Below are 27739 nucleotides of genomic sequence, written 5' to 3'. Positions count from 1 at the left end.
CATTTATCTATGAAATTTCAGTTTTCCGTTTCAAAATGCAGAGGGGTCCCAGGAGTTATTTTCATACTGACCAATTTAAAAATGCTCAACTGTACCTTAATAATGTTCAAATGGGTACATGATGCAGTGCCAAACTAAAGAACCTGTTTTACAGTCTCTCATGAAAATAGCACACACTTAAGACTCTTGAGGACCAAATGGAAGCCCTGGTGTATTGGGCTGCCTAACATTTGTCACATTTTTGTGGTTTGGGGGATTTTCCTCCCTACATTTGGTTGTTTGACCCACTATTGCCAGCAGGTGCTAAGGAGATCCCTGCAACGACCTCATGTGATGCTGCTGAACATGAAGGTGCTGAGAGATGGAGGTGATCTGGATCATGTATCAAAGAGTTGTATCTGAGGGTGATTGTAGGAGCCGCCCAGTGTGGGAGCCAACTTTCTTGAGCTGCACGGTTAGAACACAACCACCATATTCTTGCCCCTCTCAAAGGTCATGATGTGATGCTATACTGACTAGAAATATATGCACCATAATCGCTCAGGGAAATAACCCATAAAGGTACTAATAAACTACCAAGGAAGGACATAGAACCATTTACCTCAATATTGCTCCTAGTGAGAGAACTAAATTAAAAGAGCAACATGATGATGATATGCAACACTAGCACACGATTCAACGTAAGCCCATGATACAGATCTGCCTTGTGAGAAGCAACCAATGAACATGTGCTCAGGTACGAGGTGGACAGCGGGCCATCACTAGGGCGTTGATCTGGTGCAGTTTGGACATTTATTCAAAATACTTTCACATTACATGTATCGAAAATGATAACAAAATATTACAATTTTAAGGTAGAATTGTTTATTTGCCCATGAGAATCAAAGGCAGTCTAATCAAAGAATTCACTTGGCGACATTTTAAAGAACATGATTGGTATTAGGAAGAAACATCTCTTCATTAAACTAATATGAGAACAGTTTATGACGAGTAGATCGAATTACCTTGAAATCTATGAAAAGGCAACAGAAAATATAAAAATTATATCTCACTGCACAAGCTAATTTGGTTTAATCAGAGCAATAGAGACTTTTCAGCAACTATTAATATTCCAGGTGTAATCTCATGAAGCCTACAGTTCAGAAGGTTGTAATTGCTAGAGACTGCAATATGTGGTATGGTCTGGAGAGTTTTTGGGGCAACAACTGGCAAGAAAGTAATGAGCCTTTCAGGCCTCTTAGTGACTAAATACTTTAGGCTCTAGATTTTGAATAAAATGGTCCCATCTCCCAGATCTTGATGACAAATATTATCCTTTGAAGACAGGTATTGTGAGACTTGTAGATGCCCATCATAATGATCATTAAAGATTTTAAGGAAAAGAAAGAATCTTGGTACATACAAGGTAACTTAAGAAGGTTTGTGTGAGAAAGTTGTCCATGAGCCTGAGAAGGAAGCATGGAAAAAAGCCTTTGCATGTACTGTGGCAAGTAAGTACACCACAATAATCGTAGCAGATGGGCTTCAAAGAGGCAAGCCAAATGAACTTGGTAGAGCACCTTCCTCTTAACATTCAGTGTGGTGGGACAATCTCATTTAGGCAGTGATGTACTGCCTGCCAATCTGTTCTGTTTGTATCTTTTTCCTTTACCACCCTCCCCCAGTTGAGGCCCTCTGTCTCTTTTTCTGAAGTTCAACATTCCCCAACATAACATTCTGAAGCCTTGATCTAAAGATGAACCTACAAGCTTGGTTAAAATAGTTGCATTTGAGTTTGATCTTATTTAATAGAATTTACAGAGATTTTTCCTCATGAACAGGCTACTCCACCAGAAAAGGGGTGAACAGGGCCAATTCCCTTGGCTATATTTGTGGAGCTCAGTGAGGACGGTTTTGTGTGCAATGGGAAAACAACATCCTGCCATGTTGAGGTATTGGCAAAGGCCAGAGAGGAGGCCTATCCCTAGTTCATTGCAGAGACTAACATAATCTTTTAAAGGGTCTCAGAACTTTGTAGATTTTTCTGAAGTACTGAATATATTTAGGCACCATGCATCATCACAAATCCATATACTACCACATGCAAAGCTTCATCTAAACAGGTCCACATCACAGCTACCAATGTTGCAAATATACTCAAGGTTTCTTGCGTACTGCTGTTAATAAAAGACTCCTTATTGGTCTCAATGGCACAGCGAGAGAGCAAAACTAGTGTGAACATAGAAAATACAATAGCTAAATATGGTAGTGAGCTGGGGCAGGGTATATGAAGAAGTTAGAGAACATATAGTGTTAATACACATAGTGTGGGAGTAACCTCCATTAAGAAAGAACAAAGCAGAACTTGATGGAAATGGACAAACACAAATGGAATGAAGGTGCTGAGGATGTGAAAGTGTTGGTTAATAATTGGAGCCAAATGTAATTTTAATCAGTATGATTTTTAAGCCTAATATTTATGCGAAGGAAGGAATTCCAGGTTCATATACCTATAATTCAAATATCTAGTGTATCTTGTTCTGCCTGTGAAGTTGAGAGTCGTTGCCGAAAAATGATGGGGCATATTATCAAAGACGGCGTAAAAAACTTATCGCCAGTTTAGCGACAGTGTTCTGCCGCTAAACCAGCGATAATTTTAACGCCGTCCTTGATAATATGCCCTGATATTCTTTAGGTGGCTGACAGAAGCTCTGTGATTCATGAACACCAAAGTAGGAAGGAAAGTGCTGAAAGAAGGAACCAGATGAGGCAGAGGTCTCGAGAGTGCACACTCTCAACTTTATGTGTGACTTCAAAATGAGTATTGCAGCAACATGGCCTAAATTTGGTGGGGAGGAAGACATTGCATTCTACATGGCGCTGTATTTGGGCTCTAAAATATCATTTATCTACCTGCACTAAATATACTTTTTTAGTTTAGTATAAATATATTGAGTTCTAGGTCAGACAGATTCAGTTTCCCTAGCTATTTCAGTTAGCGAACTGCTGTTTGCATCTGTTTATGGTGACGACACACAAGCTATTAAGGTACATGCTGGAGCCTGCAGGATATTAGTAATTCTTGCTAAATTGTACTGGAAATATATAAGACTTTTTCACCGACATACAACTACGTTGATTAATGTTCTTCCTAGAGAGAGATACGAGCTTTATCTAGTGAAAGTTTTGACTTATTTTAAGGTAGCGCAGACGGTTAATATGTCTGTAGGAGAATGGGATCTGCTTCACATGGGTACCCCCACTTTTTGCTGGTGTTTCACTGTTTTTCGACCTTAGTCTGGCTGTGGCCCTGCTAATCAGGACCACAGCCTAGCTGCTTCCTCTCTAAAATGGTTTCCATGTACATTAGGTACATATCTAATTGGATTCTGGAGTGCTTTATAATCCCCTAGTATATGGTATACTGTGTACCTAGGGCATAGGTACCTCAGAGGCTTACGAGGGGCTGAAGCATGTATTATGCCACCCCTGGGAAGCACTCCAAAACGGCACCACAGGTCTGCTACTGCAGCCTGGGTAAGGGTGTGCTTGCACCCCTTACAGTGGTATGGGCTACCTATATCACTACCATTGCACACACATATAAAACCTATAAGTCACTCCTATGGCAGGCCTTAACAATCCTGAAGGCAGAGTGCTTGGTTTTTATGTGAGAGGGTGCCCCTGCATGAGCAGAGCCCCTCTGCAGTGGTCGGAGTACCTCCTCTGATGCTGTTTGTGGTGCAGCCTGACCATATACTCTTAAGTGCATTATAACCTTGCGATAAATGCTAATGCTAACTTTGGGATGGCTGCACGGAAACATGTTGTGTTTGGTGTCAAACGCTTTGGATTACTACCCCCCCCCCCCGGCAAGTTCTGGCAGCGGGGGTAGCATTCCACCCTTCTAGAGGTAGAGACATGTTCACACTGGTCTAACCCGGTAGGACTTTCTACAGCCCTGGCATCACAAAATGGATGCCTCTGCCACAGACGGGTCTGGCCTTCTGCTGCTGAACGAAACTCCGGCAGGGGAGGCCTGGACAATAGGTTTCCTGTCGCAGGGAGATGTAACCACCTCCCCAGACAGGCAGATTTGTATTGGGGCTACGCGGGAGCACTCTCTGGTGCTTTGATGTCCTGCACTGGGAGCACACAGTTCAAACCGGTTGCAGGGGCTACCTGCTCTGCTCTGGCGTGAAACTGGACAAAGGAAATGGATGCAACCACCCCTCTTTCCAAACCCTCCCATAGGTGGGTCCCTAGAGTATGTCCAACCCCCAAACTTAGTATAAGTATGGGAACCCAGTCCTTGCGACTTTAGATTACCCTGGACGAAACTCTGCAACATATATCCCGGACCTTCGACGTTCTACTTTGACTAGAAGACTGAAGAAATCTCCCTTAGGGTCAAGGAGTGACTCCCCTGCTTGGCAGGCACCAAAGAAGCAACTGTCTGGTCTGCAATTCCGAAGCTCCAGCTGGACCCCGATGTCTCTGCATCACCAGAGGTGGATTTACTGACTTCCCCGAGGATACCCTGAGTCCACAGCAATGCTGAGGTCCATGGCTATCGTGGGTGACGAGGAACCGTGACCCCTGGGCACCGCGTACTATTGCTGGTACATCAACTTCCTGTTTATCCTTGAAGTTCTGCTTTGGGCTCCGAGTAGCCCCTGCCTTGAGCATTAACTGCACTGAAGATCTCAGGCCTCCACTCAATGAGTGACCCGTGGGCCGGGTTCCAGTGCGACCACTTGAGGCTCCTTCGCGATCGCTAGCCCGTTGGCTAGTGGGTCCCCATGAAGGCAACTCCTCTTCTACTTGGACTTCCCTGGTTGCTCTAGATGTGTCCTGACTTACCCTTGCTGGGTGAGTCCCTCAGACCTTGCTGGTCTGCACCGACGTCCTTCTTCTTTTTCCACGAGACTTGCCGTTGCCAAGGCTTGTTGGGTCCAATCTGGTCGCCGACACCGCGGCACTCGACAGACTTTGTGGGACAGCTCGAATCTGGCTTGTGGACTTCATCGACACCTCCTGGACCTCGTGGCTGAAGAGTCAAGACACACGTCAACTCACCTGAAGCACCCGACATCTGTGGGCATTGGTCCATCCTGCTCTAGGTCACTGGCAAATGACCCAGACTCTGTCCTCTCTGCTTTCAGGTTCCTTCCATCCTAGATCCAGACTTGGATCCCTTCAGACACTTCTCCTCTTCACGGCAGCAGCAGTTGTTCGCCAGATTACATTGTAATCGACAACGCGACCTGACATCAAAAGACACCTATGCATCCGGCTTCCCTGGGTGAGGTAACACGACTACTCCGGTGCTCCTGTGGGTGCTAGCCCTAGAACTTCTTAAGTCCAAAAGGGTTTGGTCCTGACTCGATTCTAAGAGTCCCTAATCTTTAAATTTCCAACCGCGACATTGCCCGTAGAAGCTAACGGGAACCCGCGGTTGTGTTTACACACTGCACACGGCCCCCGTGGGTCCCCTGTGTCACTACCTTGGGTGGTTCCTTGAGGTCCCAGCGATTCTACAGGCTCTAGGCCTTGTGTCTAGTTCAGTCGTGGTTCTTATACCACTTTATTGGTATGTTTGGTACGCCCCAAGGGCCCAAATGTGTATTTGGGCTATTACTGTTGATAACTATCTTGTAAATTAAGTACTTCGAACTCCAGCCTCATAAAGAGACTAGAGGGGTGTGTTTTATCTTAAATACATATATTTTAAATATATACATGGTGTGGTTGCCCTTTCATTTGATCATTCAAGAGATTATAGACTGGTAAAACAAGCTGCTTTACATTCCTTCAAGACTTAGCCTGAAGGCTGCTCTCCATAGCTACCACTAGGATAGCTTTCAATAAAGGTTGTCTTTAACCAATCACCATAAGGGGTTGTTTGGACTGATACAAGGTGCCCACTAGAACTAGTGGACAGAATATATCAGGCCAACTTCTCACAATGCCTTCTGCAAAGAATTGTACTACGCAGATCACAGCGTGCGTATCATGTAAATAGCTCAGTGGGTTAATGCTTTTGTGAGATCCTTTTGTTACTTGCAGTTTATAAGTTAAAATCCTAATATTGCACAATTAGCTATTAATAGTCGGCAAACTGCAAGGTATAGATTAGAGCGCTATGATTTTTCCCCCAGGATTACGACTTGGCAGTACAGTAATCTGAGCCATTTTGCCATGTTTAATTTTAAACGGTGGCGAATACAAATTATGTAAGACTTAATTTTTAGCTTCCACTTCAAAGTTAGCTTTAAACCTTAACCATGGTAGTTTCAATTCAAGCATTTTCTCTTTGTATCTGCAGAACAAGAATTGCTTGTGTTTTCACAGTACCACATGTCCATAAACTAGGTGCATGTGCCAACAGCCTTAGGCCTATAATGAAACCGAAAAAGATAATGAAAGAGCCAAAGCTGAGGTGCACTCATGAATGCCCGATGGGAGTAAAGCTACATGCGTCCTCTCAATTGCTTTATTGGCCTAGGGTGGGTATTAGTCTTACAACTTAGCTAATAGTTATACGGACTTTTATTTACTATTATATTTAAGAAAGTCAAATGTATGATTTAATTGCACCCTGAACAGATCTTCTTAAAAATTTGTATATTAATTTGATCTTTTAAAGAAAAGAGATATTTGCCTTTCAGTGGTTTCTTCTCATAGCTCTGGTATTTCCTTGCCAATCAACTCTGTTTCTTCTGCCTGATTTCTCTAATTAGGACTGTGCAACATTAATGTAATTCAAGTAAATGTTTCAAAACTCAGACTCTCACTAAAATCCAATAATTTACGGAAGTCTTCAATATGTTAATAAATAATATCATTTTTTAATTTGCAGATAAAACAAATGGAAACTGAAGAAGCAAAGCTCAAACATGATGTGCAAGATGTCAAAGACCAAAATGAACTACTGGAGTTCAGAATTCTAGAGCTTGAAGTAAGTACTTGGAGTGAATGTTTTGCTCTCATTCATATGAAACACTTGCTAAAACGATATTTAAAATCTAAAACTGCACTCCATCATATGCCTTTAGAAATGGAAATATTAATAATCGTGATTGACATATCTCTCTTGGCAATACATCTTAAGTTTATGATGTAGAAAATGCACCCAGGACCTGGATGTTAAATGCCACCTATGCACTGCTGCATCTATTGTTCCATCCAAAGAGTTGACCTGTAAAACATGGCTTCAGGCCTACCATGTGCAGCCTGACCGTAGCAGTCTTAAAACCTACTCCCAAACCTGGTAAAATAACACTTTTTGAAAGGTGGACAAAATTGCTTTAAAATATTAATATCACCTTGTTATCCACAAGACAGGGTGCCTGATATTTAAAAGTGGGATGCGTATAACGTTGCCATGTTCTTCCATTGACTAGTCTCAAAAGCTATTCCCACTGACAAGGCTGCAGCTGGATTCAAGAAAACATCAAAGAACAGATTATTAGGTGTTGGAATGTTTCTTCGTGCCTATGGAATCTTTTCCCGCGATGCTCCAGAAATGCAAGCACAAGTGAGATTTGGTGTCCACTATCTCCATTTTCTAATGCTGGCGGTCGTGGGCGGTCACGAGCGGTCATGGTCAGAGTGCTGCTTCTTGAGTAGACTTGCTGCTGCTCGAGTAGAAAGAGCAGCAAAATCAACTCAAATTACCATGCGCTCTTGCACACTGCATGGTGGCGTTCATGATGATTTTTCAGCACTGCTCATGCTACTGGAACTAAATTGCAGCGAGACATGCATATTTCCGCCCATCGGTGGAACTCTGCAGCATCTCATTGAGTTTTTATGTAACTTTGCGATATTCCGTGGAATGAAACTCTGCTAGTCCCACCCACCTCTACAGATAATAAACTTTAATCTGTAGTGTTTGGCATGAAACAGATATATAAGTAATTCAAAGTCTATTTTTCAAAAATCAACTTCATTGATGAAGTTGGATTTTTATAAAAAATGTAAGAAAAGGAAATTGTTCAAAGTTAATTTTTCTCCGCCTGAAGTTTCTGGATGTGAATTTGCATTAACCTGCCAGCAGCTGCCCAGCCAGTGCTTGACATCAATCAGGTGTGAAATCTGCTCTCTGAGCAGAACAGGGGCTTAGGCCTATTGACAGGATGTGCTGGGTGTGGGGCAAATGATCCCTAGATCAAGAAGGACAGTTGGCGTGGAACCAGGAACTTCATTGACTTGAAAAGGACAGAGGGAAATCTTAGGAAGGGAAAGCCTTTGTTCTTTAAGCCCACGTTAGCTATGCTGGCTCCAAATCCAGTGGGAGAGAACCCCCAAAACTAGTTTGAAGTGAACACATGGTTGAAGGCTGCACATTTTCCTGGCCACATCTCTGGGTGGAAACAAAGGCTCTGCGCAAGGGAGAAAGAGTTGCCCTATTTTGGATTTTAGGAGCAAGATGAACTATGGGATTGTTTGTGACAGGGCAAACAGGAACTGCTGAAGAAGTGAGTAGGATTACCTCCGGAAACATTTACCATTGTTTAAAGAGAGGCCAGGAGGCATGCGCAAACACTTTAGTGAAGCGGAAGAAAATCAGAGAGGAGCATTGAAGGAACAACCTGCTCCTCATTATACACAGGCCAAAGAATTGGATTCCAACTGTCAGTTGGCTCACTTCCTGAATGACTATCGTAACACAATAATCTTCAAGAGGCCTTTTTCCTAAAGTGAGCAGTTGACCAGCACCAATTGGACCTGGACTGGACCCTTCTGGTGGTCTCTGCTGGAGTGAGTCCTTGACCCTAAGTATAATCCCTGAGGTCCTGGGAGCCTTAAAAGTAACCAAGAGGAGCTTCCCACAAAAGTAAGAAAAGTTGAGACTTAGAAAATGTTTGGACTTCCAAGATCCTCAGAGCACGAGTGGGACCTCACTGCTTTTGATACAACTTCATAAGATACAGCTTCAGGCTTGCCCTGCTGGAGGATTTTGAACTCCATAAAACAGATTATGTCAAAATGTAACATTTTTGACTGTGATGTAATCGCTTGCTGTATCCATCCCGTGCTTCACAGTGGTTGGCCTGAAATTGCATCTAGGCCTTGGTCTACTGATTCAATTGGCTCTTAGTGTGTGTTGGAACTATTTTTACTTAAATTCCTTTGATAAAGATGACTCCAGGCAGTCTGTGAAGGTGTGAGGATGTTTAATGAAGAGGATAAGTCTCACCATGAAGGGGCCCTGGAGCAACTGCTTACAATCGGAATGCAGTGCCCTCATGACCTCATCACACATTCCAATGTCTGAGCATTCTGAGCCAATGCTCACATTACCACACATCTCCCTTTTTACAAAACAAAGTATGAACCAATACATTTATACAAAGTATGAAGTAAGATAAACATATTAAACCTACAACTTAAAATATAGTCCCCATACCCCCTTTCAAAAACGAAAGAAAGAATGAAAGAGAAAAGAAGGAAGAGCAAAAAAATAAAGAAAAATAAACAGATAAAAAAAATGAAGTTAAATAAAATCATTCATTTTTTTAGGTCGTACAGGAATGCGAGAACTCTTCCTGATGGTCACAATATTTCTTGAATGCTCTTTGATAGGTAAATAGGAACGTTGTGAAAAATACTTTTCAGTTTTGCTAGACATATCATCGTGGGGAACAGGTGCCACACGAGACATGCCCCACCAATTCCCGTCAGAAAGTTTAACTGAATTTTTCCCTAGTTCACAAACTTGAACTGGATTTTTGAATTTGGACAAGCCTTTGCTAACAAGGATTGGATTCTTCACACGTACCCAGTCACCTATTTTTAATCTGGTTACTCTTTTTGAACTGGGAATACTTTTAGTAAACCTCTTCAAGTTAGCAAAATTGGAATTAAATTCAGCTGATTTCCACCAGTCATCCACATTTCCATCTTTTTGAGAAATTCTTGTGGTCCAAAAAGGACAAAGTTCAGTGGAAGGTTCTCTACCTCTCATCAATTCGAAAGGAGATTTCCCAGTAACTGAATGTGGAGTAGTACGATGTGACCAAACTAACTCAAGTATTGACTTGGCAACACAAGACTTACTTTTGATGGATGATTGAATGCATTCTACAAGTACTTTGTTAAAGCGTTCAACTTTCCCATTGGTTTGGGGATGATAAAGTGGTGTTCTCAAGTGTTTTATTGCACAATTTTCTAAAAATGAAGACATCTCAGAGGATGTGAACTGAACCCCATTATCCGTGAGAATCTCACCTGGGAGACCTTCTCTTAAAAATACTCTTTGAAAACATTCAATTGTTTTTTTAGTAGTGGGTTCAGACATTGCCTCAACTTCAACCCATCTAGAGAGATGATCCACCATTACAACAAAGTATCTCATGTAGTTGGGAAGAATCTGGTAAGGACCAAGAAAATCTACCCCAATGCGTTGCCAAGGTTTTTCGGGACAAAGATTGACAGATTGAATTTGAGGTTCAGTTATTAAAACTTTGTCACTAAGTTTGCATTTGGTACAGTTGGATACAAATTCTTCGACCTCAGAGTCCATACGAGGCCACCAAAATCTCTCTCTAACTTTTCTCTTGGTCAAGGTTGAACCCAAATGACCACCATGAGCTAAACTGATTAAACGTTGACGAAAACAAAACGGAGCTACTAATTTATCTCCTCGGACTAAGATGTCACCTTCAAGGGACAACTCATCCAAGACCTTCCAAAATGTTTGAAGATCATATTGTAACACAGATTCTTTTGGCCAACCAGATTTTACAAATGTGATAACTTGACTGAGAATGGGATCCGATTGGATAGCCATAATCCAATCTTTTTCACAAAATGAAGCATCCCCTATATATGCAATAAAGCACTCTTCTATTTCTGTTTCCCATTCTTGATTTTCAGGTTCGTCAATCGGAAGTCTAGAGAGGCAGTCAGCACGTGAATTCTTTCCACCGGGAATGTATTGGATGGAAAAAGTGAATTCTAAAAGTTTAGCTTGCAATCTTGAAATGCGAGCCGTGGTACGCTTGATGTTTTTGCCAGATAGAATATTTACCAAAGGACAATGATCAGTTTTAATTATAAAAGGTCTACCCCAAACATAGGCTTTGAACTTTTCTACACTCCAAACACAAGCTAAAAGTTCCTTCTCAATGACTGAATACTTGCGTTCAACAGGTCTGAGAGTTCTGGACGCAAACCCTATGGTAAATTCACGCCCGTTATCCATTTGGGTGAGAACAGCCCCAAGGCCATAATCACAGGCATCAACAGTTACAATGGTCATTCTGCCTTCAAGAAAAGGTTGTAAAGCAGGAACGCTCACGATTCTTTCTTTAATTTCATTAAAGGATTGTTCACAAATGTCTGACCATAGAAATTCTGAATTTTTCTTTAATAAAGGCCTAAAACATTCTGTTAAATTGGCAAAGTTCTTCAGAAATTTACTATAGAATTCACACATACCTAAAAAAGAAAGTAACTGATCTTTGTTTTTAGGAGCCGGTGCATCTGTGATACTTTTGACAAGACAAGGCTTAGGCTTGACTCCTTGAGCTGAAAATACGTGACCCAAATACTCAATTTCTGTGGTTTTAAAAATGCATTTATCTTTTCTTAAAGTAGCTCCTCTGGATTGAAGTATGTTTAGGACTTTTGAAATCAAGAGGTCATGTTCAGACTCACTCTTAGTGAATAGTAAAATGTCATCTTGGAAAACAGCTACTTGCGAATTACCAATAAACATTTCAGACATCAAGCGTTGAAACACAGCTGCTGCAGAAGCTATGCCGAACGGCATTCTGCAAAATTGGAAGGTACCATCAGGTGTAATGAAAGCAGTTAAGTGACGAGAAGCTTTGTCCAATTCTACTTGATGGTAAGCTGATCTGAGATCTAATTTGGTAAACCAATTGGATTGACCTATTTTAGTAATTAAATCTTCAATCCTGGGCAATGGAAAGTTGTCTACCCAGATGGCCTCATTGACACTTCTTAAGTCCACACACATTCTCAGTTCACCTGTCTTTTTCTTTGCCAAAACTATTGGAGAAAGCCATAAAGTGCCCTCTACTTTTTCAATAATACCTTGTGCGCACATATCAGATAACATATCCGATAATTCCTTCCTGACACTAAAAGGTATATTGCGTAATTTGTGCTTGACAGGTGCAATGTCTTGTTTCACTTTTACAGAATATACAAAATTTGAAATTTTTCCTAAACTGTTCTGAAAAACTTTAGGGAACTTATTTTCCCAATCAATGTTGACATTGGTAACCAAATTAATATCATGTCTCTCAATAGTGATGGGATTATTTGAACCAGGTCTGATGGTTAAATTGAACTCTGCTTGATGAATAAGACCTAGAACATTGATACCTTTGCGTGCTACATATACTTTACCATTGATAGAAGAATCAAATATTTTAATGGAAGACCAAAAATACCCCAACAAGTCTACTTTACTGCCTTCAAAAGCCACAGTCATAACATCTGGAGGTAATAAATGATGTGAACTCCAGAATTGTGTGTACTTGATTTGATCTATAATAGTGATGCGAGCTCCAGTATCTACTAAGAGCTTGATAGAAATGCTGTCAATCCAAACTTCAATTTCTGGATCAGCAATAGAAGAGACATTCTCTTGTTTGATGCATCTGACACCTAATGATAACTCTTTAATCACAACATCGCTGTTGCTGTCATCAGAATTATGGTCATCATTTATTAAACAACGAACAGGATTGGAGTTGTTAAATCTACCCCCATTGAAAGGTCTACCACCTCTGCAAACGTTGGAAAAGTGACCTGTTTTACCACATTTCTTGCATTGTTGACCAAGAGCAGGACAATGTTTGAAAGTAGCAACATGGTTAGGTGATCCACATTTAAAACAGATAATTTTGCGATTTTGCGAAAAAGAATGCGGGGTTTGAAAAGTGGATTTTGAAGAAATTTTGTTATTTTTTAAATTACGTTTGTCAAAACTAGGAATAGACTTGTTGATGACAGCACCAGAAATGGAGCTTTTGTTAAGAGACTCTTCTAAAAACTTCACATCTTGGCAAGAACCCTCAATACTTTTCGCTATATCAACGGCTTTGTCCAAAGACGGATTTTTACATGTGAGAAGACGTTCTTGTATTTTTTTTTGAATTACATCTAACTACAAGTTGGTGCCTTATCAATTGGGAAGTAAAGTCTTCAAATTCACAGGTAGCTGCTAGTACTTTTAAAGCAGTAACATAGGAGTCAATACTTTCTGTCGGTTTTTGTACTCGTGTGAAAAATTTAAATCTGTGAACAACAAGATTTTTGGACTTTGAAAAATATTTATCTAATTGGGCAGTAGCAAGTTGATATTCATCCAAATCAGTCTCATCTATATCAGGATAGTCAGGTAAGTGATCAAAAATGTTTTGCCCTTCCACTCCTAAGTGGTAGTACAACAAACCTTTTTTCCTATCCGGTTTAAATTTTGTGGCATCAATAGCTATTAGATATGCATTAAATGAACGAATCCATAATTTCCATTCCAGTATGGGTTCGCCTGGTTCTTGTAGAAAGGGTGCTGGAGGCGAAATGCTCTGCATGGTATTAGACATAAGGTGAGTGGATCACCGAAAAATATATATAAAAAATAAGTAAAGAGAAAGTAAAAAAAAAATATTTGCACACAGCATAAAAAAAACAATTTTGTAGAGTAAATCAGTGTGCAAATCACTGGCACGTGGATCCGTTCTGAAGTGCGAAACGTATGAACATGGCATTCAATTCAAGTGTGCAAATCACTGAGACGTGGATTTGCACTAGAATGTGAAACATGGAAACTCTGAATACAATTTATAGTGTGCGAATCACTGAAGCGTGGATCTGCACTGAGATGAGACGTGAAGACTTGCATGTAAAACCAGTGTGCAAGTCACTGAAATGTAGATTTTCATATGATGCTCAACGTAGAGTTTGTAAATACATCACGGAAGAAGCTGCTTGTTTTTAAAGAATGCTGCTTGGGATAAAATGTCAGATTTTGCTGGTGAAAATGAAGGGAAAAAAAAAATAATAATAATTCCGTTGGTACAGAGAACAAATGTTAAAGTTTAAAGGACTGCTGCTTGATCCTAATAGAGATGTGCTCGATAGTGGTGCAAGTTATTGAAATGAAAAAAAAAAATGCCAAAAGAAGCCACTAGATGGCAGTGAAAGCACAATAGTTCTCTGGTAAAATGCTCAACTCGATGGTACAAACGAGGTAGAGAGTCGAAATGAGTGCGAGACAAGGAGGGCAGCAGGTAGGAAACTTTCGTAGTAATGTAGATTGATTCGCTTGCCAAAGGTAGTGTTACACGTTTAAAAATGCAGGCAAATGCAGGCTCTTTTTATAGCAAGTGATGGGAAACACGCGTTAGTAGTAGTTCGACAAAGCTGGTGAGAAATAGCATGACAGTTGTACTGAGGCCCCTCACAGGTTGCTGGCAAATACAGGGACGAAAATCAGTGTCAGTCGGAGGCCGATCAAAGGAACAACACAGCGCTCAAAACACCACAGATTTGTCAGATTAGTCATTAGCAGAAAGCCTTCTAGACGTAGCGCAAACAGAGTCAGTGGCAGTTGAAGCGCGAGGCAGGGCTCAAGGGCAAGATCAATGTGAAAGCCACAGAAAAAAAAAAACTAGGAGACGATGAGCAGATGGCAGAAAAATGGATTTCTCACCTTGGTGGTTCACTTACTCGTGAACAAAGACGAATTCAGTCGTGAGAAAAACAAGCCAGTAAATGGTTTGCTCTCTGGCCCCTTCTTTATCTTGTCGTTGTCCAAGTTGCGTTGTGGCTTCCAGAGACATCCCAGGTCGTCGCCAGTTTGATAAAGATGACTCCAGGCAGTCTGTGAAGGTGTGAGGATGTTTAATGAAGAGGATAAGTCTCACCATGAAGGGGCCCTGGAGCAACTGCTTACAATCGGAATGCAGTGCCCTCATGACCTCATCACACATTCCAATGTCTGAGCATTCTGAGCCAATGCTCACATTACCACAATTCCCTTATTGGATGTTTATCATTTTGGTTTGTTCTTTTTAGTACAATTTGCTGTAATTGGATTTGGGAATTTCATTGTTTAGTCTTTTGACTTTATTGCTGTTTGGTTACCATATAAATAGTTTGCACATTGCCCTAAATTAAGCCTGTCTGCTCTGTGCAATAGCTAGCAGGTGGTTCAGCTCCTCCAGTTAATTTAGTGGGTTTTGGTATTATTCCTTGATGTAGATGACTGCTCACCCCAAATAATAGTACACGTTTCTAAAGGGGAGCAAGAATTTTGCAAATTGATGTATTCTCTCTATGTATTCTGAAAAAGTTTTCTTAAGTTTCCATCTGAATTTCACATAGTTTTATGAGTGATAGATGTCATAGGGTGGGTTGATTGTGAGATGGGAGTTTTGTCTTCAATTGGGTATTTTTTTAGGAATGAATAGCAGATTCAGACCTTCTGACCTAAACAAATGGACACACTAATGAGGCAATAGTTTGCTAGTGAGGTGTATAGAAACTATCTCACTGATTGCCTTTACTGACAGCATTTTCATTATTGTTAAACCCAATGGTGATAATAACATACTTACATTCTAGATCTTCCTCCCGCTAAAATTAATACTACTATTTTATCCAACCTGGAAGAGTAGAAGACTGAATTGGTCTCGCTCCGTTTCAGACCTATGATCTACAGCTCACAAAAATATTTTTGGAGCAAGTAAACTGAATTACTTCAAATGATGAGAACACCCGTGAAGGGAACATCCTGTCACAGTGGAATTCTAAGCAATGCATTCCAATTGGGGGCAAGTATGTAACATGCTCACTTCCAAAGTGTACAAAAAATATAGACTATCACAGCACACAATGCTTATATCCATTAAATGAGTAAAACATGAGATTTGCATTTAAGTGTTAATACTCACTGGTACAAACATTAACTGTTGTTAGTTAAATGGCATCCCTCATTTAGAGGCCCTATCACAACATGAGTGCACCTAATGATGGGATTGGCAGTTAACAACCCTTAATGTCTCCACATTTGGTGATGTAACCAAATTACATTATAGAAGGAGTCATACATGCTGATATGTGAAGCAGCTGATGTAACTCTCATTAATGTGATATCATGTCATAGTCGGCTGGAGGGTGTCCCACTTTGCATGGCTTGAGCCCCTTCACAATAGAGTAACATTAATAGATCTTTTTCCTGATATCTGTAAGAAAAGGGGTTATTGGTTGTAGAGGATATGAGTTCTTCCCAAGTAATAAGTTCAAAATCCTCTTAGGTCTAACACTGTAACGCCCTGAACGTCTCAGGATCGTTTAACAGACACGATAATGAGAACGCAACCACTTGTGAAGGTTTAGTTATTTTAATGAAGGCAAAAATAATACAAGGAATAAACAAAGGTTATAGTCACTGGAATCCTCCAGGCTAAGTACGTTACCAGCCCACAGCACGGATGGTCCTAACCGTCCTCTGCATATACGCCGATCCCGGCATATGCCAACAGAGGGCAGAAATGAAATGGCCGACAATGCCAATCGGTAGGCTGTGAGGGGCACGAAGAGTTTTGGGGAGAATCGAGGAGTCAGGGAAACACCCAGCCGGGGTCTCTACCTGAAGGGAGCAGCCGCTCAACCTCTTCCTCAGACTGCACCGGGACGCGGAGTCACCTCCTGGTGATGCGTCACCGATACCCCAATCACAAGCAAAGAAGACTGAACCGAGAGCAGCCGCTCGATCGATCCCTTGGACTTCCGAGTCTGTAACGCGGCAAACACCTCCTGGTGTGCGCTACAGCTGGCAGTCCCTGTATCTCTGGTCGGGCTGGGAGTTACGACTCCAACCAGCAAAAGCGCCACTGCGCTTTGACTCAGCCGAGTCAAAAAGCGAAGCTCAATGGTTATCCGGTAGAGCTTCCGGGTCCTTCACAGGTGACGATGGGGCAAGACACGGCCCAGGGAGTAACGACTCGACCTACCTCCGTTCTTGCCTTACTGGAGCACCACTCCGGAACACTGCTCTTCACTAAGCAGGTACGTCGGTGTAAACACAATATCCGACAGCGTTGTACCTCCCGGTTCCTCCCTTTATAGGGCGTGTTTTCCTTGAGTTATGTAACAGCTCTCCTGTTTACATAAGGGCGTGTTTTCCTTGAGTTATGTAACAGCTCTCCTGTTTACATAAGGGCGTGTTTTCCTTGAGTTATGTAACAGCTCTCCTGTTTACATAAGGGCGTGTTTTCCTTGAGTTATGTAACAGCTCTCCTGTTTACATAACCTCTCAACCGCTAAGCATCCTGGGAGATGTAGTCCGTTTTCGCTGGTTACCGTTTTCCTCCCCTCGCATGACAGGAATTCTTGACAGTACATCCTCCCTCTCAGCGGCTCCCCACGGGTCCAGCGCATGCAGGAAAACGCCGATGGAACAAGGAGACCAAGCGCGGAGCATGAACCCCTTCAGCCGGTTCCCATGACTGCTCCTCCGGGCCATAGCCTTTCCACGCAACCAGGTACCACAGCTTCCCCCTGCGCCATTTGGACGCCCGTATGCCCGACACTTCATACTCCACCTCCGACTCCATGCATACCGGCCTGGGTGTCCCAGACGGCTTGGAGGGTGCTGGTTTGAGCAATGATACATGAAAGACAGGGTGTATCCGCAATGACAGGGGCAAGCACACCTTCACGTTCACGGGACCCATACACTTGGTAATTCGATAGGGGCCCATGTACTTGGGATGGAACACACTGTTCTTTCGAAACCTCATGTTTCTTGTGGATATCCAGACGTAGTCTCCAGTGCGGTACAGTGGCCCGGGCCTTCTCTTCCTGTCTGCCGCAGCCTTGTATCTTCTCTTGGCCTCTATTAGGACAGCCCTTGAGCGCATCAACGTGTCTTTTATGTGTGCCACCCTGTCCGCTGTGGCGGGAATCCTGTCCTCTCTGAACGGATGTAGAAATGGCAAGAACCTGGGATGTTGGCCATAGTTGCTATAGAACGGAGATGACTGTGTGGAGCTGTGAGTGGCGTTGTTATAGGCTATCTCTGCAACCCATAGCATGTCGACCACATTCTTTAGGAGTAGTGACGCCAATTCCCCGGCCGTAGGGACTCTCTTGCAGGGGATGAAGTGCCCCATTTTCGTCAAGTAATCCACCACCACCAGTATTGCCGTCATCCCCTGGTCTACCGGTAGGCCCACCACGAAGTCCAGAGATATGCTATCCCATGGTCTATCCGGGGTCGGAAGTGGATGTAAGAGCCCTTGGGTTCGGCCATGGTCGGCCTTCATGGTAGCACACGTAGGACACTCCTGTCCCCACCTCCTGACATCCACTCTCATGGTTGGCCACCAGAAATGCCGTCCCATGCTAGCCACTGTTTTTTCAAAGCCCAAATGACCTGCGCACGGAGAGTCATGGCACCAGATGAATGCTTGTTTCCTTAGCCTAGGCGTGGGTATCAATAGGCACCTGCCCTTCAGGGGTATCCCGTCCTTCAGCTGCCATTCTCTGTGACTGAGGAGCCACCTCCGCCATGCGAATGACCTGATCCCTCTCTTTATTCCCCTCAGGAAAGTATCCGGTTGGATAACCCCCAATACCATCCTCGGGGAAATGATGGAATGCTCGGTCGCAGGCAATGGTTCCTTAACTGCAGATTGACGGGACAGGGCGTCCGCCTTCCGGTTTTCCGTCCCCGGCCGATATGTGATGCGGAAGTTGAACCCCGCAAAGAAGATCATCCACCGCAGCTGTCTGGGAGAAAGGTGTCTTGTGGCCATCATGAACTGTAGGTTCCGATGGTCCGTGTACACCGATACCACATGTCTTGCCCCCATCAACCAATGCCTCCATTCGGTGAAGGCGTCCTTGATTGCAAGAAGCTCCTTCTCCGCAATATGGTAGTTGCGTTCGGCGTCGTTGAGTTTGCGGGACATGTACGCAACGGGATGAAGCACCCCTGTGTCGTGGTTGCGTTGGGACAAGATAGCCCCCAGCGCCACATCCGATGCGTCCGCTTCCACCACGTAGGGGAGATCCGGATCGGGGTGAGCCAACACCGGCGCCTTACCAAAGGCGCTTTTCAGGGCCTCAAAGGCTGTGTTCGCTTCAGGGGACCAGACAAACTCCTTGGACTTCCTCAGTAGCTGTGTGATTGGGGCCACCAATCCTGAAAATCCATCTATAAACCGCCTGTAAAAGTTGGCGAAGCCAATGAAACTTTGGACGTCCTTCACGCTTTGGGGCACCGGCCATTCTTTCACCGCCTTGATCTTTCGTTCTGCCATCTCTTGTCCCTCTGGACTCAGCATCACTCCGAGGAATTCCACGGATGTGACGTGGAAGTCACACTTGCTGAGTTTACAAAACAGCATGTTTTCCCTCAGCTTTTGGAGCACAGCTTTGACGTGGTGTACGTGCTCCTCCACACTGGACGAATAGATGAGGATGTCGTCGATATATACGACCACGTAGATATCCAACTCCTCTCTGAATACCTCATTCAAAAAGTACTGAAAGGCTGCCGGGGCGTTGCACAGACCGAACGGCATGACGAGGTACTCAAAAAGGCCGAACCTGGTCTTAAAGGCGGTCTTCCACTCGTCTCCGTCCCTCATGCGCACCAGATGGTATGCCCCTTTCAAATCCAACTTGGTGTAGATACGAGCTTTCTTGACCTGTTCCAGAAGTACACTGATGAGAGGCAAGGGGTACCGATTCTTTACGGTTATCGCATTCAATGCCCTAAAGTCCACACAGGCTCTCAGCTCCCCATTAGCCTTCGGGATGAAGAAGAGTGGCGAGGCGGCCGGAGACTTGGACGGGCGGATGAATCCTAGCTTGAGGAGTTTATCCAGGTACCCCCGGAGATGCACGTTTTCAGGCTCCGTCAGGGCATACAGCCTGCCGCTGGGAACGCTGGCCCCTGGCACCAGGTCGATCTGGCAGTCAAACTGTTTATGTGGTGGTAGCACTTCCGCCTTCACCTCATCAAATACATCCTCAAAACTGTGATAAGCCTGGGGGAGAGCCACATCTTTTTCTGCCGCTGTAGCCACCGTCTGACTCCCGCTCTCATCTGCGTCAAGGGATTCCGTTCTTATTCCACAATGCAGGATGCAATACGGTGACGTCAGTTCGATGCGATGTGTTGGCCAATCCACAGAGGGGTTGTGTTTCTGTAGCCACGGCAATCCCAATATGACACCATATTGGGGCGCTCGGATGATGTTAAAATCGATTTGTTCCAAATGGTTCCTCCCACATCTCATCGGAAGGACCCCCGTGTGCTGCCCGATGGGCCCCGTCACCAATCGCCTTCCGTCTACAGCATAGACGTCTTCGGGTACAGCTTTGGGAAGAAGCACTAGCCCTAGCCTGCATGCCTCGTTGTGGTCCATAAACATGCCAGTGGCCCCTGAATCCACCATGGCCATAACGGGTATCCACTGGTCATGCACTCCCATGTGCACCGTGAGAAACAGGTGTCGTTGTCCCTTAGTGACCGAGTTGGAAAGTGAAGGGATGGATGAGTGACTCCGAGATGCCCCTTCTTTGGTCTGGGAGTCCTCTAGTTTTCCGCCGGTACGTCCACCACGGCTGTTACCGACCGGTTGGCCCGATAACGTGACGTCTTCGGTTTGGCAGGGCATTCACGTACGTAGTGGCCTTTTTTGCCACAATATAGGCACAATCCTTGTTTACGGCGTGACTCTTTCTCCGTGGCTGTGAGGCTCGCTCGTATTGCGCCGATGTCCATGGGTTCTCCCTTGGATGCGGTGGCAGTTTCAGGACTTCCCACTGTCCCATAGGATGGAAGGGATTTTCCTTTTCTCCCATGATCCCCCTTTCTTTCACTTAGCCTATGTTCCAGCCGTAATACCAGGTTGATAAGGCCCTCACATGTCTTGGGTTGTGGGTCAATATGAGCCACGGCGTCCTTGAGCTCCTCGCACAGCCCGTGATGGAAGAGCGCCGTCTGTTTAGCAACAGGCCACTTGGTTTCCGCAACCAGCCTTCGGAATGCGTTGAGATACTGCACCAGGTCGTTGGATCCCTGTCTCAACTCAAGCATTTCACGGTCCGCCGTGTACGAGTCAGCCCTTCTGTCGAAGACCTTCAGGAATTCCTCGCGAAAAGCACCCCAATCACATAAGATGGGGTCGTCCCTGCTCACCAGAGGTACGGCCCATTGTGCCGCGTTTCCAGCCAAATAGGATATAAGGAAAGCCACACGAGCCTGACTCGTGGGGAATGCCCTTGGTTTGCACGATAAATGTAGCGCCACTTGTGTGAGGAATACCTGCACTGTGTTAGGATCCCCACTGTACCTCTCTGGTGTTGCCAAGGGGACGGCTACCGGCATTTCCACTACTACCGCAGGGGTCTGGTTCGTGAGGGAGGTGCTGGGCGTGAGCGGGTCCAATTGGATAGCATCCAGTCTGGCTTTTACATCGGCTGTTTCTTGCCTGGAGGCAGCCAATTCAATTTGCACGGTCGCTAAAGCAGCCAGCACATCATCAAGTGTTGCCATGTCTGTTATCGACCGGGAGACAGTTAGTGTTTATTAAGGTCGGATATTTTGTAACGCCCTGAACGTCTCAGGATCGTTTAACAGACACGATAATGAGAACGCAACCACTTGTGAAGGTTTAGTTATTTTAATGAAGGCAAAAATAATACAAGGAATAAACAAAGGTTATAGTCACTGGAATCCTCCAGGCTAAGTACGTTACCAGCCCACAGCACGGATGGTCCTAACCGTCCTCTGCATATACGCCGATCCCGGCGTATGCCAACAGAGGGCAGAAATGAAATGGCCGACAATGCCAATCGGTAGGCTGTGAGGGGCACGAAGAGTGTTGGGGAGAATCGAGGAGTCAGGGAAACACCCAGCCGGGGTCTCTACCTGAAGGGAGCAGCCGCTCAACCTCTTCCTCAGACTGCACCGGGACGCGGAGTCACCTCCTGGTGATGCGTCACCGATACCCCAATCACAAGCAAAGAAGACTGAACCGAGAGCAGCCGCTCGATCGATCCCTTGGACTTCCGAGTCTGTAACGCGGCAAACACCTCCTGGTGTGCGCTACAGCTGGCAGTCCCTGTATCTCTGGTCGGGCTGGGAGTTACGACTCCAACCAGCAAAAGCGCCACTGCGCTTTGACTCAGCCGAGTCAAAAAGCGAAGCTCAATGGTTATCCGGTAGAGCTTCCGGGTCCTTCACAGGTGACGATGGGGCAAGACACGGCCCAGGGAGTAACGACTCGACCTACCTCCGTTCTTGCCTTACTGGAGCACCACTCCGGAACACTGCTCTTCACTAAGCAGGTACGTCGGTGTAAACACAATATCCGACAGCGTTGTACCTCCCGGTTCCTCCCTTTATAGGGCGTGTTTTCCTTGAGTTATGTAACAGCTCTCCTGTTTACATAAGGGCGTGTTTTCCTTGAGTTATGTAACAGCTCTCCTGTTTACATAAGGGCGTGTTTTCCTTGAGTTATGTAACAGCTCTCCTGTTTACATAAGGGCGTGTTTTCCTTGAGTTATGTAACAGCTCTCCTGTTTACATAACCTCTCAACCGCTAAGCATCCTGGGAGATGTAGTCCGTTTTCGCTGGTTACCGTTTTCCTCCCCTCGCATGACAGGAATTCTTGACAAACACACAGGTTCAGTAAATAAACCTGGACTCAACCCCTAGTATCTATGGTGCAGAGCAGACATGTTTACCTTAAGGAAAAGTATGTAAAGTCATTAAAATGTCAAAATACAATACAATAAAATCCCACAACGTATTTAAAAAAAGAAAGAAAAATGTAATAATAAAAATTACACCAATAAGAATAAAGTTCAAGAAGGGGAATGGGAGATTTGAATTTCTAATTATTTAGGACAAAACACAAGAGAAAAAGGTAAAGCACCAATCAAAAGTCACTATCCGTGGTTGACCTGGACCTAGGTGAAATTTCAGGCTGGCTGCAATGGAGTGTAGGTCCACCAAGCAGGTTGTCCCTGTCATAGATTTTACTTTCTCACTTACTTTCAGAAATGAAAGTAGAAATCCTCCAGTGGGGCAAGGTTGAAGGTTGTATTCGGTAAACTCCTTGAAAAGTTGAACAGGTGTTGGGCAAGATCCCACTGAAAAAGTTGAATTTGGTGAGAAAAGTTTTTAGCAGAAGAATTCAAATTTTGCTTCCTCCTTAGTCCTCTTGTCAGGTTGATACTTTTTGCTCCTTCGCCTGAACAATATTTGTACCTTTGGACATAGTCTCTTTTTCTGAGTTGAAAATTCTCCAGTGGGCAAGCATGAAGGTGTATCCAATTAAGTCCTTTTGAAAGTGGATACCTTTACCAGAAGGTCTGGCTGAAGCTTCGGAATTCCTGGAAGTCCTAACATTTTGTCCCAACTTTTTACACTTTTAGGAACAGCTTCACTTGGTCACTTTTTAGGCTACCAAAGCCTAAGGGACTGCATATATGGGCCAGGACCCGCTCCAGCAAAGTCAGCATTAGTCTCTAGTCCACATCCAGTTGCAACAGCTTTTTGAGTCTATTTCGTAGTCCTGGAAGCAGATGAAGCCCCTTTGGTCTCCTTATAGATCACATACAGCAGGTCCAGTCCTCTTCTGTTCTCCTGCAGGTCCAAATACTTTCTGATGAGCAGAGCATGAGGTGTCACTTTTGTGGGATTCACTAACCAATGGGTGGGGTGACTCTTGGACAATCTCTAATCAATCTGAATTCTCTTTTTAGTTCGATGGTCTTGACATAGTCTTATATTTTGTAGATTGTTCTATGTTTGTCCAGCTTGGCACAGTGAAGCAAGAGAGATGGGCGGCAATTAATTAGATTTGAAAATATTGGAAGAATACATTCAGCTCAAGATACGCAGCTAATATCTCCCTAATAATTGCTGCAGTGCTGATATGTTTTTTTGCATATTTAAAGAAAACCGACTACCGGCTACAATTAAATTCGTTCAAGAGGCTTATGTGTAAGTACAACCACAATCCAGGACTCTGGAAATCACTATTAAGACGGCATGTTTTGTAACAACCCCTCATTTAGCGATCGAAAATTCCAATGTAGTATTCAGTTATCATGCAGTTGAAACATTTAACTAATGTCTTGAGGATAATCAGATCTGCATCTGTAGCATTATGTCGATTAACCCTGTCAAGGAAAGGACAGCAGCTGTCGCTGGAGTTACAAGTTATCATGTCTGAAATCCAAGACATGCTCGAGATAAGCCCAGGTGCTGCTAGATAGGGCTCCATGAAACAATGATCACCCTCCCCAGAATGTCACCTAAGACCAGCACGAAGAAGGAGAATGCATCCCTGCCTCAAAAAATAGCTTATGAAACTCACAAAAACTACAGCACATTTGTGACTGTGTCTGAATATATCCTGCATTTAAAAAAAAAAGTGGCATAGAAGCACTGACATGTTGAAACGGCCCAGAATGCAGAACTCTTTCCTCAGTCTGGGTCAGTACAAATTAATAAAAATACATTTTCTGCATGTGCAATTTTTTAGAGTGTGTCAAGAGCTGTGGCTCATACTGATTTGAGCCTGTCTATCAGCTCTCATTCACACGTTTGCACTGAAATCTTCACCATTTGCATCCTTTCAGTGGTCAAGCTCCTTTTGAACTGTTTTCTGATTAAACTTATTTTGGACACTGAACGTGTACGATCTAAATATGGATTGAGAGACCATGTTACTGGGCCATACGATTGCAGTCCTCGCATTGTTTTCTGTTGTCTCAGTTAAATAACGTGTTCAATGCAATCATGGTTTCTATTAAAGATTCAATTGGTTAATAGACAATCAATAGTTTACAACTTTTGGTGGACGGACATTCAATAGTTAGTCAATTCGTGGTAGATATTTAGTCAATAGTATATCATAAAAACGTTGTAAAGCATTATGTGAACTCCTATTTACTTAAATATATGCATTTTAGGAGCGGGAACGAAGATCGCCTGCCATCAATTTCCACCACATTCCTTTTCCAGAGGGAAAGAGCCCTCTTCAGGTGTACTGTGAGGCAGAGGGCGTCACTGTAAGTTTCACTGTCATTTGCCTCTTATGTTGGGCAAAGCTGCATGTATCACTCAGGAAACCTGACGGTCTTCTCTGTTTTTCTTTCACTCGTTTAGGATATTGTAGTTGCAGAGCTAATGAAAAAATTGGACATCTTAGGGGATAACGCCGTAAGTGTATGTTCCTTTTCTAAATTGTATGAGTTTTTAGCAAAAATAAATATGTAAATAAATGATGATAGGCTTGATATTAATGAACTTCCTCTAATGCCACTCCAATGATAGGGCAAAGACACCAGTCTGACAATGAGCACAATGTTGACGTTCCATAATATCTTTCAGGTATGAAGGGGCTATCACTCTGCCCTAATTTGAACTGTTTGTGTGAATGCTGAAAACATTTAAAATGTGTGGCAATATTTATTAATTAAATCATATGCATTTTAAAATGAAAATGCTAAATTTGTTTTGGTATCTAAACTTATCATGCTCTCAAAAGAATGAGAATTTGATCTAAATGTGATCATCTATTTTTATTACAACTTATTTGTCATCTTTTAGAGAAATCGTAAAACAAAAAAAATATAATGACTATTTTGCAAAGTTTAAGAAATGAAATAGGCACCGTTAAAGTGCAGACAGATGTCTTTATCACTTTTGAAAAGACAGAGTTATGTTAACCCTAAATATATATGTCACGTGTAAACCCTTCATGTCAAAGAGTAATTAAATATAACAGCATAAGTTGTAACCTTCTGCTCACTGTAAATTTTTTGTTTGGGTGCAGAACCTGACTAATGAGGAGCAAGTAGTCATTATACAAGCCAGAACTGTTCTGACCTTGGCTGAAAAGGTGAGTAGTCTCCACTAATGCCTCTAATATTGCTGATGGGTAGCACATTATATGTATACTTGTCTTCTGATATTAATGATGGTACATTTTATTAGAACACCCATCAATATATAAATACCACCATATGCCTATATTTAATCATTTATATTTTTATTTATGAATTGTTTATGTAACAAAAGGTTGATGTAGACAGCGTGCAGATGGTACAATCTACCAGATGACTAAACATTTTACACAGGACGTATAAGGAGCTCAGATTGGTTGTTAACTCTGCGATACATACCAGGGTTGGAGTTTTGGGGGTAAGTTCTAGTTAGGAAGTTGGTTGAGAAACTTGCTGATAGCATGAGTTTATTTCAGTAAATTATTCTCTATTCTCAATCGGGCAGTATACTTTTTATTTTCTGACAGTTGCATTCTGGAGGGCTAAGTTCTTTGTTTTCTTGTAATGTATAGCCTGTAACATTTTTGATGGTTAGGTTTGGGGCAGGTTCCAGAATTTTTTAATTGGAGGAAGGGGGCACGAGGATAAATCATGGGGAGGAGGATGGTTAAATGGCAGTTTTTTGTTTTTTTGTGTTCGTATTTGTGTATAGTATGAACAATGCTGTGTCGCATGTGAGACCCAAGCAGATAATGGGAGCCCTGACACAGGATTAAAGATCAATTAAAACAGGGTGTCTACTGTCTTAGATACTGTGAAAAATTCTAATAAATGTTATGCTTACATTAGACATATCTACCAAACACTAAACCCATGAACAGAAAAATCAAATCATATGTTTTTGTTGTTTTTCTACTCTAACTCCCACTTCAGTGCTAACACAATTGGCATGACGAAGTTCCAGAGATTTTACCTTTTCTCACTTACTCCCACTTCAGACTAGAGAGCGTCCTAATGGAAATAAAGATCTGCTTCCTGGTAGGGAAAGGGGCAGCTTGGGCATTAGCTGGTAGCTCAGTGTCTTTGGAAAGGAAAAACACTGGTCTTAGGTGGGCAAGTTGTATCCCAGTCAATGTCTTCCAGCATGAAGAATGTTCCTCAGCCTTGGATATATTAGTGAAGAGGACCACTCCTGCCACTTGTAAACGGTATTCTCCCGCATTAGAGAAGGCCAAAGTAGGAGTAAACTCTCAGTGGACAAGGAAAGCAAAGACAGGACACCACACTCAGGAGAATTTGTAAAAATACCTGTAGTTTAATGGTTTGTCAATTTGTGCATTTATTCAATGCTTCCACTATCGCCCTGCACCGTAGGGCTCAGCTGTGTCAGTCCTGTTGTAGTTTTTTTTTAATGAATTTAAACATTTTAATGAGTTTTGTGTAGTGCTCCTATGGTTTTTAACAAAGTGTCCCACCAAAGTACACAGAATGCTTAAATGACATATTTTTTCCAAAGAGAAGAACTGGCAATACTATATACTTAAAAGTATTGGTGTGATGGTTGGGAGCCAAATCAGTGGTTCTATCACCGTACTTAAATTCTAAGTCTGTGATTGCAAGTGGAAATTAATAAGGTAAAGTATGGACCATATGACATAAACACATCCAATTCTGAGTTTTCAACTTGAAAATGGGGCATAGCAGTGATTTTTAACTCATTGAATTCTGCCTGTTTTGCCTCTTTGTAGGCCTTTTCCCCTGATAAATGTTGGACTCTTTCACCACTGCTGTGCCTCTCTTCATAGCTCTGAAGATTTGCAGTCATGTTTAAAATGCCTGCTAGTAAACTTCGTTATTAAGAAAATAAAGTCCTAAATTGAAGTATATTTTCTCAAACAAAAAAAATGGCCCCAATGCATGCAGGGGTTTCCTCCGGGAATGGGGGCCATT

General features: G+C 43.1%; 1 protein-coding gene across 1 annotated transcript in view; it reads left to right on the top strand.

Moving 5' to 3' along the window:
- Nucleotides 1-27739, top strand: part of JAKMIP3 (Janus kinase and microtubule interacting protein 3) — an 893040-nt gene that overhangs the window by 671611 nt on the left and 193690 nt on the right. Inside the window, exons 14-17 of the mRNA XM_085606202.1 lie at nucleotides 6842-6940; nucleotides 24974-25072; nucleotides 25170-25223; nucleotides 25840-25905. Coding sequence (XP_085462328.1) covers nucleotides 6842-6940; nucleotides 24974-25072; nucleotides 25170-25223; nucleotides 25840-25905 — 318 coding nt within the window. The remainder of the gene's footprint in view (nucleotides 1-6841; nucleotides 6941-24973; nucleotides 25073-25169; nucleotides 25224-25839; nucleotides 25906-27739) is intronic.

The sequence above is a fragment of the Triturus cristatus genome, chromosome 1_2 (genome assembly GCF_964204655.1).
Source record: "Triturus cristatus chromosome 1_2, aTriCri1.1, whole genome shotgun sequence".
NCBI classification, from domain to species: Eukaryota; Metazoa; Chordata; class Amphibia; order Caudata; family Salamandridae; genus Triturus; species Triturus cristatus.
This window is presented reverse-complemented; position numbering and strand designations above follow the sequence as displayed.